At 36.6% G+C, this 17,328-nt stretch overlaps 1 protein-coding gene across 4 annotated transcripts in view; it reads left to right on the forward strand.

The window, feature by feature from the left end:
• Positions 1-17,328, forward strand: part of LOC124605803 (Ca(2+)/calmodulin-responsive adenylate cyclase) — a 353,810-nt gene that overhangs the window by 320,413 nt on the left and 16,069 nt on the right. For all 4 annotated transcript variants that reach the window (XM_047137705.1, XM_047137704.1, XM_047137702.1 and 1 more), the window contains 3 exons: positions 5,761-5,893; positions 7,078-7,294; positions 9,846-10,195. In XM_047137705.1, coding sequence (XP_046993661.1) covers positions 5,761-5,893; positions 7,078-7,294; positions 9,846-10,195 — 700 coding nt within the window. The remainder of the gene's footprint in view (positions 1-5,760; positions 5,894-7,077; positions 7,295-9,845; positions 10,196-17,328) is intronic.

Raw genomic sequence — 17,328 nt, forward strand, 5'->3', positions numbered from 1 at the left:
TGAAACAGAAAATGTAAATGTCCTTAATCCTCACTTTTAAACAAGAAGCTGCATGTAGCAGGTGTGCAACCAAAAGTTGTGAAAGTGGCACAGTCATTAGAAGAGATGTATTCTATTGAGAGCATTTACTGTGGAAAATTGGAGGAATAAAAACCAAAGGAAGAACTGTGTTGAAAATCAAACTGAAGGCCAAAACTGTGATAGCACTTCAGATTTGAAAGTTTTAATACACAAAGACAAAAAGAAACCAAGATTACAAATGATTATAAGAATGGCTGTATTTCAAGTAATGTACAATATGTATCAGGTTTACTTATTTATTGTGCCCTGCATACATTTATCATTTATTGTGCTATAGAACAAATTTGAATGGAGTTCATAGTTTCAGCTATCCACGACTGAAGCTGCAAATAACAGACAAAGATACTGAAACAATCAAGCTCAACAATCTTGTAATTTAATGTGTGGATCCTTCTAATTAAGTATTCAGTAGATTCTGGACCTCCAACTGAACCTACAGTGAAACATTTGCCATGAGCCCCTTTTGTGTTGTGCTGACTAATGGGTGGGGTGGGGGATGATGTGTCATGATGTGGCTGAATCATTGAAATGGGGAAGTGGTGAATTAAATGTTATTACAAGCAATGTCACTTCTGATAAATAACACACTTACAGCACCAATGTCTAGTATATGGAACGCATTAATAACTTTCATTTAGCATATGGAAATTGCAAGATATAATGGGTGAACAAAAATTGGGGTAGCCATTCACTTGCTTGTAGCTGATTGATGTCTGGCACATAATACACATTATAGTTCTAAGAAGTTCACTAGCTTCTGGGCTACTTTTTTCCAGTATCATGCACACATAGATTCACTAAAAGCTAAATGTACATACTCTATCAAGGTGACACCAGTCATCAATGAGCAGCTGCCCAGGCTGATGATGGGGTTGGACTTGTGGTGGTGGTGGTGGTGGTGGTGGTGGTGGGGGGGGGGGGGGGGTATAATTGATGTATGGGGCAAGGAGAAAAGTAAGGGAGGTTGGAGAGGAGGCAACAGGGGGATCTCAGCAGCAGCAACACCACCACCACAACCAAAATGACTGTTGAACAAGATGACAGTAACAAAACAATGAAAATAATATCTTAAAACATTGTGAAATTCTGTATGCTGTTACATGTGTACAAAACACACATTCACTAACTTTCAATATAATTGCCTCTGGCTGAGATCATACATGCTGGGTGCATTGTTCAGAAATTCCTGTACTTCGTTTCTCTTACATTCAGTGTTACTAATTCCACACTATAATCATTTGTTAATTTCCTAGAGTTGAACACTCATTATGTCTGTAAAAGAGGGCTAGTTCACATGAATTATTGTGGTTGGTGTTATGGTTGAAATGGACAGGACTCGGAAGACTTAAACATTACCTTTCCCAAAGTGGCATTTGTCACTCAAAGAGGTAGGTTGCATAATTGATTAACTTTGTTGACTATATCTAGAATGAATTTTCACTCTGTGTCGGTGTGTGTATTGATTTGAAACACATTAAAACTGTGTCCTAGGTTGGTCTTGAACCACTGATATTTCCTGTTCACAGGCAAGTGTCAGGGAGTTTCAAATTGCTGCACACTCCGTTGCATAATCAAAATTTATTCTGGAAACAATGCCCTAGGTTGTGCCTAAGTCATTTCTCCACAGTGTCCTTCTTTTCAGGAGTGTTAGTCCCAGCAAGGTACAAAGAACAACTTCTGTGATCTTTGAAAGGTTGGAGAGAGGTACTGATGGAACTAAATCTGTGAGGGTGGATCCCAAGTCATACTTGGATGCACAGTTGGTAGGCAAAGATCCCAGTTTAGAGACTGTGTTCAGCACATAACACATTGCACCTTAGAACTGTGTTTACAGTTCATGCATCGGAACTTGAAGGGAAGATACCAGTCCATTTTAACAACCCAGGAACAAGCATTCAAATTGTAACATCACTAACAGAGTCTTCATTCATTATACTTTCAGAATTTAAAAAATTCAAAAACTTTGAGATCACAAGTTTTTATAATACAGCTGCATTAGAAATTAAATGAATATATTCCAGACCATCCTTATATTGTGTTGTGTACAGATAAGGGAACAGGTACTCATATTTGCGACAGTAGAATCAATCATTCATAGATACACAGTAACTATCATAGAAATCAGATGTAAGATTTCAAAAAAGATTTAATGTTTTTCTCTGATATATAACAGTGTGAATTAGTGCTCTGATATTTTACACAAGACATTTGTGTAACAAGACCATGGTTTCATCATAACCTGTGTCCGTGGTTTCTTCTTACATTTTGTTAAGTCTTTCTGTAAAACCTAGTTTCAAGGTCGATCAATTAGCCAAAATATTTCAGTAGGTTCCGGGGTCAACAGATTTCACATTTGTGTTGGGAGTAACAAAAACTTTCTTTTGGGAAGGTCTGGTGAACAGAAACCAGGAAGCATCTTGAAATGCTGTTTTAAGCATTCTGTTCCATAATAGTGAGATCTAAAAATGTGTAGTCATGTTGAGAAAAAATTTTGAATGATTTTCTAAAATAAAAAAAAGGATAGCTTTGGTCTATATTAAAACCTTAGTGTAATTAACAAAGATATGTGTTATTTAATTTGGATTAAGTTTTTCACTGCTTACCACAAGAAGAATGTATCAGTGTTTGAGGTATGTTTAACAGAACATTAGTGTGCATTTACCAAGAAGTATGTTGAGCTAGAAGTATTATGGAAAAATATTGTGTTTATCAAACAGAAACTTTGTGTCATGCTAATGCTATTGTAAATTAGCTGTAGCACCACATAAAAATTCTATGCTTATTTTCTAGCCAATTTCTATACTAATACTATACTGTATTATTATTATTATTATTATTATTAATATCATTATTTTACTTTTTGTGCAGTTTGAAAAACATAGCTATATTTTTAGGATTTGTGGTACAAGAGTATCTGAATATCTTACTTGCCTTAAATGTTTCTTCAAATGTACAGAACTTAGTGGCTGAGGGTATTTTAGATTCCATCCTTACAGGTTATATTTCAGTACTCTTTCATGACTGGTCTGGTTTTGTCCAGATTTCAAGTGGTTGTTCACTACTGTAATGACCAACTTGTTAAACACATATTGTCTTGAGTATAAATATACAAAAATTAGCATAGCATCAGAACAGTTAGCAATGAGTAATGTCGAAGAGTTCTTGCAGTATATATGTTGACTTTTATACTTCCAGACTCAAATGCATTTTAGTAACAGCACACACTTCTGCTCCTAATCAAGTGGAGCAAAAAGTTGTACATTATTATTGATCTACAAATACTATTCTTGTATGTTGTTAACTAATAACATATCTGATTATCGATTTCTATGAACTGTCATATTTATGAAATTATAAAATCTGTTGTCACTTTGCATTAGTGGTCAAGTTTGCACAAGTTGAATATAATACCAAAGATGATTATGAAGATGGAGAAGAGACTATAAGCACTTACTAATACCAACTTTTTTAATTCATTACATTGTTTTGTGTTCCATCTTCAGGTCACACATAAGACACATATTTATTCTTTAGAGTTAATCTGCTTTGGTTTTTGTCACCCTAACCTATATATGGCATTCCTGACAAAAGGAAACTAAAACTTATGCACTTGAAAGAATAACTGTATGACTTCTACATCATTTGAAAGTATAAGCTCGAAAACATGTTGGAATGAATTAATGAGCAAAAGACAATGAATGGCTACAGATTTTTCATATCCTTCATTATTAGTTATGATTAACAGTAACACAGAAGGCTGTACTCAACATTGTAATGTTAAATTATAAATATGCTATATATTTGAACAAATCTTTGTACAAATGTAACAGTTTGTGGATGTGTGTGATCAGCAGTTTGCATAAGGGTAACAAAGAAGTAATGCTTTTGTTAAGAACAGGTGATTTTGAATATACAAAATATATAAATCAGTATGTTTTGACATCTGTGCATCACAGCAGATTCTTAGCAGGTTCTGGAATGCTTTACTTCCTTAAATCAGTGGCTGTCAGATTAGCGAATATCAATATCTGAGGAACGTGAATCCGTGGAAGATGTAGTGTCATCATTCTTTCCACTATCAGCTAACAGACAAAGTAGCATACTTTTTGCTATGCTGTAAGTAATTTGCATACCATGTAGCAGGCTCAACTGACTCTTTTTTCTGAAATATACATCTAAAGAGACAGAAAATATATCTTTTTTGCATAAGACTATGCAAACAGTTTTGCACATCCCACAGAAAACAGCATGTAAGGAAAACACATAATGAAATTGTGGAAATAAGCTGCTTCAATGCATCCCGTTGTCAGTCTATGTGACATTATAACCACTAAATATTACAAAACTTCTAAAATAAAACTTACACGTGCTTCACTCCATACATGAGAAATTTGATCATTATAGTACAGCAGCTATACCTGAAGCTTTTAATATTCGTCACACTATTTACCTGCTTTGGCAAGTAGCTATAGATGTATGTATAGGGTTATAAGTATGTCTAGCCCAGGGTTTTTTACATAATCCAAAAAGTCTAACATTGAGAAAGGAGTGTGTGTTGAAATATATCATTAGTTTGAGTATATTTTATTGTTAGTGTTTCATGTCCTATTGTTAAGTTCCTGCAAAGGCTTTTAAATTTTTTTCACTTTGTCTCATGAAAAAGTACATTTAAAAATAATTTTATTGTTCAGAAGGTGAACACATGCTTGCATTTCTGTTTGTTATTAACAGCATGGCTATTGGTGGCAGTATCATACACAGTTTTAACCCTTTGGATGCCAGTTATAACTGCATTTGCAAAAACTTTCATCTTCTACATCAACATTTACTTCTGCTCTCTGAAAATCACTGTGAAGTACATGGTAGAGTGCGCTTCTGCATTTACTGACGACTCTTCATCCAAAAGGACATGCTGCATCTGCCTGGCTAATAAATCCTCAGTCCAGACACAAATTGTGTTTGATATCTCACACAATTGTACCATTATTAATTATTAAATTTTAGCGTGATACGTGAAATGCCATTCAGAGGGAAAGAAATACGGCATCCACCTGATTGCCTTGATTGATGGCTTACGGGATGTCATGTAAGAAAAGCATGAGTTGGATTTTGCATGCATGATGTCTTCAAAATCTGTGCTGGTTGGCTTGAAAGAAGTCCTTTTGCTAGAGCTACCTCATTACATTTAAGTTCAGAATGTGATCTAAGATTCTAAAACATACAGTGTGGAATGAAACATATTTTAAATATAATCTGGGATGCTTAAAGAAAACACCTAGTATGTTCCTGCATTATCAGAATTTTCAAGGCATGTCGTTTTGAAGTGTAGAAGCAGAATGGAAGGAAGGTCTGTGTGGCATTTTTCGTTACTCTATATGAGGCATTTTATTTTCTTACTTCTCAGATCTTTTTGTGTAGTAAGATGTAGGCCTACTGGGGAGATGGATAAATATTTTAATTTTACTCCAGCTTAATGTCATCACCGTAGAACAGAAATACTAAATCCATAATGCGCGTATGTTGTATACAGCTTTCTGTATAGTGTAAGCATATTTCTAAACTGCAGACTGTATTTCTGCTTTTTTATTTATTTATTTATTTTGTGTTTAATATCTAAAGATTCTCAATATCACCCAAACTGCCATTTACTTTGATTGAATTAATTGTTTTTACTTACAGAAGTCAAAGCAAAGACACCAGTGAATATGAAAATTTGGAAAGTGATACTCATGATGAGGATTGTAAGAAAGAAAGTGATGTGTCCAGTTTTGAGAGAGAAGAAAAACGAATAGCAGAGGAGGTTCAGCGGCAGGTATAGTTCTGTGTTTCTGTCTCAAGATGTTTTGTTAATACGTGTGAAAAATATCTTTATATCCTTCTTGACTTATTATTACAAGCAGCCACTGGACATGGAACTGGTAAGCTATTGATAAGTAAATTACTAGTTTTCTTTTAAATTTTTTGATGAAGTGGCATATTATAGTACCAAAATACTGTTTTTTATAGGGCATAAGAAAACCATCAGTTTCCCATGTCATACCAGAAGGACGTGCAGCTGCACCTGTAAACATTCAAAAGAATAATATCAAATTTTGGAACTGCCCTAGCTTTACAAGGACCCACTTTGATGGCTGAATGCATTAATGCACTGCCTCTGGGATTTGGGGAGGTGAAACATCCATGGATCAGATTTGTCTCGTGGATTAACGATAAGGGCTGGTGAGCCAGCCACCCTTGGATACAACTTTTAGACAGTTTTCCACATCCAACTAGGTGAATACTGGGCTGGTACCCATGTCCCATGCCACACTACATGAAACATTTAGAAAAACATTCTCACACTTGGACATGACTTATTCTAGACCTGCACAAATGGGGTGCACAGATTCTGTCATGAGGGAAGTGGTAGCATCACGAGTGGCATCTGACCACCATCTGTCCCTAACATTGCCAAGATCAAACAATGAAAAGTCCAGGTTAGAATATCACCAATTATGGAAAGGATAAATTGCAGATTGCTACTCACTGTATAAATGACATGTTGTGTTGCAGACAAGCACAACAAAAGACAGTTACACATTAAGCTTTTGGCCAATGCTTCCATCAGAAAAGAGAAAAAAAGAAAAAAACACACACACATGTCTGCTTGCTCGTGCCAGACTCTGGCCAGTGCAGTCAGAGAGACCGGTCGTGTGTGGAGAAATTAGCAGTTAGATGGAAGTAAATAAAATGGTAAAAAAAGCTATAATGTGAGAGAAAGTAGTAATAGGGTAAACACAGAATAAATATAGTAAATGAATTATGAGTAAAATTTATTTACTCATTGATGTGTTCCTTTACCTTCACCATGAGTTGTGAATTTCTCTGTTACATTTCTTCCCTTCTGCCATATGTATAAATTTGCATATCTTTTTCAAACTGACTTTGTTTCTATTTACTGATCAGGTTTTACTATAAATATTGTATACCCTTGTGAACCTTACACTTTATGTGCAGGAGGCAGAAGTAAAACGTATCTTGGAAGTGAGTGCTGCCACCAGTGCTGGTGCAGGTGAAGCTAGTCAGTCAGAGTGGAGTGAAGATGACGATGATGAAGGGGGTGCTGCCTCAGAGCCGCTTCTGGCAGACAGGGAATCCACTGGGTATACAACGGATGACCCAGCACTTGAAAATGTTTCAATGCTCAATGAAACGGGCCTTACTGATGCAGAAGGTAAAATTTTCATATGCCATCAAAATGCCTGTTTACAGATAAGACTACTATAAACAGCACAGTTTATAAGTTTGATGTACACTTATGAGGAACAAATTTAGGCTTCTTCTCCATATCCTCTCCTTTCATCCTGATGACTGCACTGATTCAGCATGGTGTGGATTTCAGAAAACACCAAAAGCGTTGGGGAGCTTTATTGATCCGTGACAACACAATAGCTACTTTCAGCTTATTGAGGTCAGCCAAGTAGGTTCATGTCCCTCTTGACAGTGTATTACATATGTTCAATAGGTTAAGTAATCAAAGTTATTCTTATTACACATTGGTGAAGTGTCCACTGAATCACTTTATGGCAATATCTGAGTGTTGAGATGGTGTAATGATTCATGAATGTGCATTAAACTAACCGGTAAAGAAATTAGTGTACATGGTCTGATTGTAGGTCCAAAACCATTAGCGGTTGGGGACCAGTGTCAGATATATCAAGGATCCCATTCAAACCATGTAATAATTCATCACATGGAGACACTGAACCTATACTTCACTGTGAAGACAGGCCATTACTTTATGCAGTTTAGGATGAACTGCTTTTAAATTGCACCACAAGCCACTAATATAGTCCAGATCCAATTTTTCCATGGCTGCCAATTTTATTTTCCTTATAATTGTCAGAAGTTTTTGCAACAGATAGTAATTTCTTTAGCCGCATAGTGAGCAGATGATTGTTGGGTGGTCTTCTGGTCTTCTTGCACAAATAGTTGTTGCCCAGGAGTGAACTGTGTGTGATCCGTTACAATGAGATATCTGTACCATGCTATTATAATCTAAAATAGCATAAAACAGCTTGTATTTTCTATCCTTTGTGCAACTGACCCTGGCAGCAGTGGTTTTACCCAGACTGAGCTGTTCACACGATATCCTCTAACTGTGACTCCTGACAAACCCAGTGCCCACACAACTTTAGACATATAATAGTAACTGTGTGTGCCCCTCATAATGTGACTAAAATCTACTGATATCTTGTATCTTACTCATAGTTTGCATGATTGCTATCTGCTAACCAGCAGACAATCTGATACCATCATGTCCAAGTGAAAGTCAGAGTTATTCTGTTTGCTAAGATATTCCATAGATGAAAGCTGCAGTTAGTGTGAGTTATGCAAAAAATTATAATGTAATACTACACATTGTTTCAGTATGTAGGACAACTGGTGTTTTGCTCATTTACATTTCCAGTGAAAAAAGATCTACAGGTTGACAGCATATTTTGCTTTCTATACTTCTAATGCATTCCATTGTATGAAGATTTTGCCCTTGATCATGTTATCCATGAACATGGTCATGCAAATCACAAAAATTCAGCTCTGCTTATCATTAATATGCATTTTGGTTATCATTAATAGCATTTAATAGGTATCCTCTTAGAAATCCTCTGTTTTTGTTTTTACAGATCTCTCAAACACACATACAAACCATTTCAACTCTGTTTTGATTTGTGATGCTTCCATTTTTTTACAACTTGGAAAGATTTTATTTTGCCTTGTGCAGTCATAGTTTAACTTCGAGTTTTGAAAATGTTACTTAATCTGTATTTGTTAACAGACAATTTTATAACTATTGCAGTTTGATATTATGTGGAGAAACAAGTGTGTTAAGCATGTTCTTGTTGCTGTCATTGCAGTTTAGTTGAATAGATAAAATGGGGCAGTCAGTAATATTTTCCATTGCAAAGAAGGAATAGAAATGTATAAAGAACAAAGGGGTTGCAACAAAAAAGCATATAAGGTAATACTGAGAAAAACAGTTCAATTCATGTTCCTTGTGCCTTCTCCTACTGGATGCCTACAGCTCTAATTGTGCACAATGACTGACTATATTGGTCATGCAGCAACTATTGTTTGAAAATATACTGTTGTTGCTCTGAGAACATTTTATTTGATTGATCTGTGATGTGCCTTATGTGTATAAAAAGACAGATTTTCGCAAGACAGCTCCAAAAATGGTTATATAACTGAAAAAGTATTCCTCCCTTTGAGGAGATTTTGGAGAGATCCTGACTATGTTGCCAGTAGGTCATTTCAATTCCTTTTGTAGTTACCAGTGTCTCAAACTGAAAGAGTATGAGAGTGGTGACACCAATGTATCTTCTGTACTATTATTGTTCTTCCCATACTGTTTCAGTTCAGTGATGGGTCACTGTAAGAGTTATTTCAATGTTCTGTCGGTAACACTAAGGTGTGGAGAGTGATAGCAGACCACTTTTTGTCTGTGGATAGTGAATTTGTAGTTTTGAGTTGTCTTTGGACAGTGAAGTGTAACATAAAGTGAACGTGTCAGTGGACCATTACTATACATTCAGTATCCAGCATTTTTCTATCATTTGTCCTTCTGTTGCTGTAGCTGCAGTGATTGTAATTAGATGGTTGTCTTCTTAGTGTAAATTATCAATCTCCGTTTCCTTATTTATAGCTTATTTGTTTGTAATTATAAGCATTTAAATAGAAATATTGAATAAAGAAATTGCTGAACAACCAATTTGTTTCATTTTCAGGAGCTCTAAGTGATGTGAATTCTGTTTTCAATGACTTAGGTCATGATGCAGACATGGATGACAACACAAGCATGTCATCTCGTGCTTCTTCAAGAATCTTTGATTCTGATGCTATGATGAGCTTGGATTCACTCAGTGTACTGTATGATTCAGAGTATGACAATTGCTACCGTACCGATGAGGATGTCAACACAGCTGATACTGTACCTGATCTTGATAGAATTGATTACTTTTCAGCTGTCACGACAGACACAGATATCAATTTGGCTAACATAAGATCTATGTCAGAAAGCATTACAAGAAATTTTGGGCAGCCCAGGAGTGAGACAGACCCAGATAGTGATGTTTAGGTAACTCGAAATTTTACTATATTTTAAATGTGTATCACTTATGGTAGAGTTAAGATTTGGACTGTTTTGTTGCATTATGTTATCAGTTTCCATAGCGATACATATATGAGGTTTGGAACTAAAATAGTGGCAACTATTTGTTCACAACCAATACAAAAGAGTTACATGTTTGTACCTGTTACTGTCCTTCAAAGAAGTCACCAGCATTGTGTAAAACCTGTTGCCAGTGATGTGGAAGGCGTAGTATACCGTTAGCAGAGCCTGTTCTGTTGATGGTGCAAATGGAGCGGTCTACTGCCTGTCAAATCTCTGGAACAGTTCTGAAGCGAATGCTTCAGAATCTTCGGAATCAAATCAAAGTCACAAGGACTTAAATCTGGGGTGTATGGTGGATGGTACAGTACAGTACTTGCCAGTCCCATCGACCTAACAGAGCAGCCACAGCTTGCGCTGTATGCACCCGTGCATTGTTGTGCGAAATGATGGGTGGGTTGCGCAGAAAGTGTTGCCACTTCTTTCAACAAGCCTGTAACAGGTGATGCTCCAAAAATGAACAGTAATACTGTGCATTGATGGTCTGCCATGGAGGAAGTAACACATTAGGATAACACCATCACAGTCATACACGAGAATCACATAACTTTAGAACGCTCCATTCGCACCATCAACGAACAGGCTCTGCTAACGGTACACTAAGCCTTCCACGTCGCTGGCAACAGATTCTAACAATGCTAGCGACTACTTTGAAGGACAGTAACAAGTGCAAACTTGTAACTCTTTTGTATAGGTTGTGAATAAATAGTTGCCACTATCTAAGTTCCAACCCTCATAGTGGACATTTACTGCTGCACAGAAATGAAAACAAAAATACACAGTTAAGACTGTATAGTTAAAAATATTAAAACACACATTTTCTATTTTTCTGATACAATGTGTACCGTTATTGTTCTGTCATATTAATTAAAACAACACAAAAAAAAATCAATGATTCTTACACATGTAATGAAAATGACTGTATAGTGAACAGCAGAGGGTAACACATCCCTTATTATTTAGCTGCGTATCTCTTCCATCAAGGAGTCAAATGGGATAAAAAGCAATTGTCAAATGAAATAGGTTGTTCGTAAATCCCTTTCTGTTGCTGAATATGTTAGTGTTAAAGTTAACACCTTCCTTAGAGTTCTTCTGAGCTTGACCACTCCTTTGATGTCTTCTGTTATTTGGGAACACAGCCAAAATGAATTTCTTGTAGGGGAAACATTTTTCCTATGTAGTATATATGCCTGACATTATCAAGTTAGCCAGCCGCTGTGGCCAAGCGGTTCTAGGCACTTCAGTCTGGAATCGCGTGACCGCTACAGTCGCAGGTTCGAATCCTGCCTCGGGCATGGATATGTGTGATGTTCTTAGCTTAGTCACGTTTAAGTAGTTCTAAGTTCTAGGGGACTGATGACCTCAGACGTTACCCATAGTGCTCAGAGCCATTATCAAGTTAGGTGGCGATCTACATTAATGCATAAAGAGAAATACATCTTTAAACAACCAGCATTTATTGTGATGACTGGTTTCAGCAAACTATGTTGCCATCATCAGATCTTCTGTAGTACATTTCACTGAATCTTGGTCAAATGCATAGACTCAGAAGATCTGATGATGGCAACTTAGTTTGCTGAAACCAGTCATTACAATAAATGCTGAACAATAGCGATCTTGGCCATTTGAAGTTGTACTTCTGTTTTTACATTTTCATGCACAGGCTGTATTTTATTCATAATCTGTAATATTAGCAAAGTAATTACAGTCCTTCCATCATTCTCAAGCAAATCGAATGAGTCAGCCCATACCTAATCCCGTAGATGCACATGTTAACATGACAACTTTCAGGGTGGCCCCAGATCAACTCTGCCCTAAAAATGAACAATGAGGGGTCTGTGTGCTGACCAGCTTGGATGTGATCTCTAGGTAGGTTCTCACATCCCACTTGGAGTATCCCAGCCAGGTTCCCATGTTCTGCCTCAGATATATGCTATGCAAATGTTTAGAACACTTTCTCACTGGTGCATAGAGAATTTACTCTATACACAGACACAGAGCATACACTGTTCTTATATTGGGGGGTGCACTGGAGACTGATGACCTTGGCTGTTTGGTCTCCTTAAACACTCAATCAAAATCAGTTAGCCCATATGTAAGCATCACTATAGCTTAATTCATTGCCTTCTTGAGAGTAAAAAAAATTGAACTGCTTGTTGGCTTCTGTCTTGGGTTCTTCGGCTGATGAAGATCCAAGTGTGTCTCAGATCGGCAAAGCAGAAAAGGGACCCACTTGCAATTTCAGAAATACACCACATACCTCATACCATGTGCATGTGGAAAAGTCTATGTTGCAATGAATGGACAAACCATGGATATCAGAATCACTGTACAGAAACTGCATTGCAGACTGGGCCAGCTCGAGAAATCAGCTGCGGTGGAGCATGCATAGTGTGACACAGACCATGTAGTAAAATTCACCAACAGGGACGTTCTTGGTGTAGAAAAGAGCTTATCATGCCCACTTGTTTAAGGAAGCCATAGAAACACACACAAATAACAATAGCTTCAACTAGAAAGAGGAAAGCCTCAAGGTGAATGGATCCTAGATTCCCATGCTGCAGTGAACAACCGTTGCGAGTAACAAGGTGAGAACCGCTGCAGTGAAGACCACGGAAAAGCCATTGGATGTTTACATGCCAATCTGTGCCTGCAAGCTCCACTTGAGTCCACCACAAGCAATAGAGGATGAAGCTTTGACAATGTCAGCCACCTGTCAACGTGAAACATCAGAAAAATCATCAAACAGATGTTGGTCAAAGAACCCAAGACAGAAGCCAAAAGGCAATTTTTCAACAAGAGGCTATGAAAGCCTTAACTAGTCTGTACATTAAAATTAGTTAACCCTTACGGATGATTACAATAAAAAAGACAGTGTGCACAGAGACCTGGTTTAAATTCCAGGCATCCAAACAGTACTGGCAAAATGATCAAGAGGACCCATTTTGTTGATGGTATGCACAGTATGAATGCAGCTGTGGTCGGACAGTGTGTTGCAACACAATCTGCATGTACACAATTACTCTGCAGTTAACACTCAAATGCGTGGCAAAAAGGCTCATAGAACCACTTTAACGCTATTTCTTGATTGTTACACTCCTGAATAGCCTATGATAAAAATGAACACCTAAATCTTTTGATGTGAGCTCTGATTTCTCTTATTCTATGACAATGGCCATTTCTCACTATGTATGTAAGAGTCAACAAAGTATTTCGGCATATGGAGAAGAAAGTTGGTGATTGAAGTTTCGTGAAATATCACTGACACATAAAACACCTTTGTTCTAACAACCCCCACCCCAACTCACTTATCACATCTGTGACACTCTCTCCTCTATTTCGTGATAATACAAAGCAAGCTGACATTCTCTCCTCTATTTCGTGATAATACAAAGCAAGCTGACATTCTCTGAATTTTTTCAATGACAGCTGTCAATCCTATCTGGTAAGGATCTCGTACTGCACAGCAATACTTCAGAAGAGGACAGACAAGCATAGTGTAGGCACGCACTCTCTTTAGCAGATATGTTGCACATTGTAAGTGTTTTGCCAATAAAATGCAATGTTTGGTTCACCTTCCACCCAACATTTTCGATGTGGTGTTCTCATTTTAAGCTGTTTTTAATTGCAATCCCTAGGAACTTAGTTAAATCTATGACCTTGGACATGCTACTTAGAATGCAATTCCTTTAAAATTGTAAGTGTTATGGACTTCAAAAGATTTCAGTGGTACAATAATTGTCACAGTTTTCTTAACATCGTGGTATTTCTGAAAATATATCTGTCAATGTGTGCCATGTGCTGCCACATGAGGCATACAGTATTTTAAAGTCAAAAACATGATCACTTGTGTTTTTATTTGCACATACCCTCACATTAAACCTTTAACTTGTAAAAATAAGTTAATGGTGTAAAATAAAACCAGATAAAATTATATCAGATTTTAGAAAAAAAGTCCTGTAATTCTTCAATGCAGCCAAAAATCCTAACGGGAATGAATAATCTAATATTGAACACGTTGTCTGCAACATTATAATTCATTATAACAAACATCGCCTTTCCAAAAAGTTCCAAGATCAATTTTATTCCTTGTGTATAAGTGATGTCAGTGAATCTGACAACCTGAACTAACAATTATAAATACCAAGTGCACATTCAACAAATCAACTGTGAGCAGGCAGTGCTAAATAGTGGACATGTGACTGTATTGTGTCAACATTGTTGTGTCACAAATGGCAATAGAGCAGCATTTCTAAATAAAGACTCCAAGACATTCTCCAGGATGTTTTGACGAACAGAAAATTTTGTGCAAAGTTTGTCCCGTACGCCTTGACTCCCAAACAAAAATGATGAAGCATGGCTGCATAACACTTCTTGACTGAAATTCAAAATGTGAACAATTCTTTTTTGGAAAAAAAAAAAAATCATCATAGGTGACAAGACTTGGTGTCATCAATAAAAACCTACTGTAAAGGAGCAAAGTGAAAAATGGGTTCTGATGGTTTGCCAAGACTGAAGAAGGTGCAAATGTGATACAGGAGTTGAACATCCCACAGAGAGACTTTCTTGACAGTTTCATATGACTGTATTAATCTTCTGTGCAGTGTGTTCCATTGGGAGGGGGAGACAAAGTAAAACACTTGAAGCATTTTAAAACCACCATCGCAACATTCCTCTATTTTGATTGATCCAGTGTCATGAATGTTATTGAACAACAACAACTAAATTTTATGCCCAGCATTTGCAGATAATGACAAATCATGAGCCCTTATTGACAGGCAGAGGCAGAGATTATTATTTAGTACTGGGCATAGCTTAACCAGCTGTTGCTATATGACTTACTAATACCTAATAATGTATGGTGCAACAGAAAAGAATATCCTTAATAAAGAAAATGGCAAAAAATAATGAAGATCTATGATGTGAGGATGTAGGTTCCTCACAGTGTGTTTGGTGAGAAATACCATTACTTTGCTCTCCATCTCACCCCTCACTGGCAGGCTTTTGAGCTATGAATTGTTATTGACATGACTGATTTGTGCAGTTTCCTAACAAATATATTTTTTCTAAATTTAGCCAGTAGACAAACACATTCCAGCTATTTTTTCATTGCAGGTACTTCTCAAATTGTGATGACATCAAAATCTTAGTTACAGAGTAAAAAGATTTTCGTATTGGAATGGCATTTGCAACAATAAAAAAAGTTTGATATTTGTAATGTTAAAGTTCTTTTTACAGTAAAATAGACATTAAAATTCTACACATCTGTTGTGCCAAAAACAATGGCTATGGATACAGAAATGACAAAACACACAAAGGCATTGTTAACGTAAATAAATATAAAGAATGCATGTTAGTACATTCATAGAGTATGATAAATATCAACACATGCATATTATGACTTTATTTGATCTTGGCACTTTACAGTGAAACAACTGTGCAAGATGCAAGGCAACTGCAAATTAAATGCACTGTTGCAGTAGTGTGCATACTGTTGATGACTGTGTGTATGTGTCATACATAATATATTTAGGAAATGGTTTAAATATTTATATTTGGGGGGGGGGGGGATGAGACCATATAGTTAATGCAAATTTGCCTTCAGGTACTCATCAACAGAATAAAAAAGTGTATTGCACCTAGCAATTCCTTTTTTGTCCTAAAAGTATTGCTGTTATTTTATTAATTGGCTTGTTAATAATTATTCTGAGAGGTTCAAGGGCAAGGTGCAAGTCTTATGACTGACACCACTTCAGTGATGTTCATGCCCCTAATCTACACCAGTTTTACATATGGAGAAGAGGGACCTGCAATTTAACATGGAATCCTAACCTTGTGTCATTCATGGTAGTCCCACACATTGTTGGGAGGGGAAAGCTAGATTAGAGTCAGACTGAAAATTTCCACAGTATGAATGGGATTTGATCCTGTAACCTCTCAATTTCCTGGCACAAGCTTTACCACTAGATGACCAAGAGCAACTATGCTCAATCTTTGGCTCACCAGATGAATGTTTACCTTGGTTTGTGTGTACTACTTGTGGATTTCTCTGTCAGTTGTAAGTAGACTAAACAATTTTTCCCCTCAAAAGAGACAGTTTCAAGAATATACATACAGAGGCTTGGCAATATAATGTTCTTTAAAAAAATTTTTTGTAGCTGATCACATTAGTATTTTCTTTATTATTTCTTTTATTCTTTTTTGCACAAGGAATATTTTCGTGTGTGTAGCTCCCCAGAAAGGGACGCACATACTGTTGTTGAGTTTGTAATACAATGGCACACTATCTTGGGTGTTCGTCACAGGATTGCCTGAGGATTACGAATGCATAAGTGTGACCATTTTAATAGTTTCTTTCTGTTGTGGTTCCATTGGAGTGACTATCAATCCACTTTGTTTCTGGCTGCTAGTCTTTCCACAATTAAAGAGTTCCAGTGGGTTTGATTTAGTGTCATATAGAAAGTTAAGAAAAAAATATAAAGACAAATCGGATAAGGGATTCTGCGGGTATTAGCATTAGTCTAACAGTGGGTACTTAATTATCTCATTTCAGATGGATATTTCTGTACGTGGAATTGCATTTAAATGTTGTATTTATTTTGGCAGTAATGATTAGTTAGTTTGTTAATTTCAACAAAACTAGTTTTATAAACATATATTAGGACTTATACATATATCAGAACCTTTCTGTCTTTGCCTACCTGTGCATCAAAATCTCCTATCACTATGGAGTGTGCTAATATAGTGATAGGAGATTTTAATGCACAGGTAGGCAAAGACAGAAAGGGATTTGAGCAAGTATTCGGATGTTTTGGATATGGAGACAGAAATGAAGAAGGGGAAAGACTCCTGGATTTGTGCCAGAGGAATGGAATTAAAATAGCAAGCAACCGGTTTATGAAGAGAGAAAGTCATGTTATCACCAGATACAGTTGAGATGGAAGAATCAAGAGTTTAATTGATTAAATTCTAGTACATAAGGAATGGGGAGAGAAAGTAACAGATGTGAAGGTAATTCCAAGTATGATGGCAGATTGAGA

Source organism: Schistocerca americana, chromosome 3 (assembly GCF_021461395.2).
Source record: "Schistocerca americana isolate TAMUIC-IGC-003095 chromosome 3, iqSchAmer2.1, whole genome shotgun sequence".
Lineage (NCBI taxonomy): Eukaryota > Metazoa > Arthropoda > Insecta > Orthoptera > Acrididae > Schistocerca > Schistocerca americana.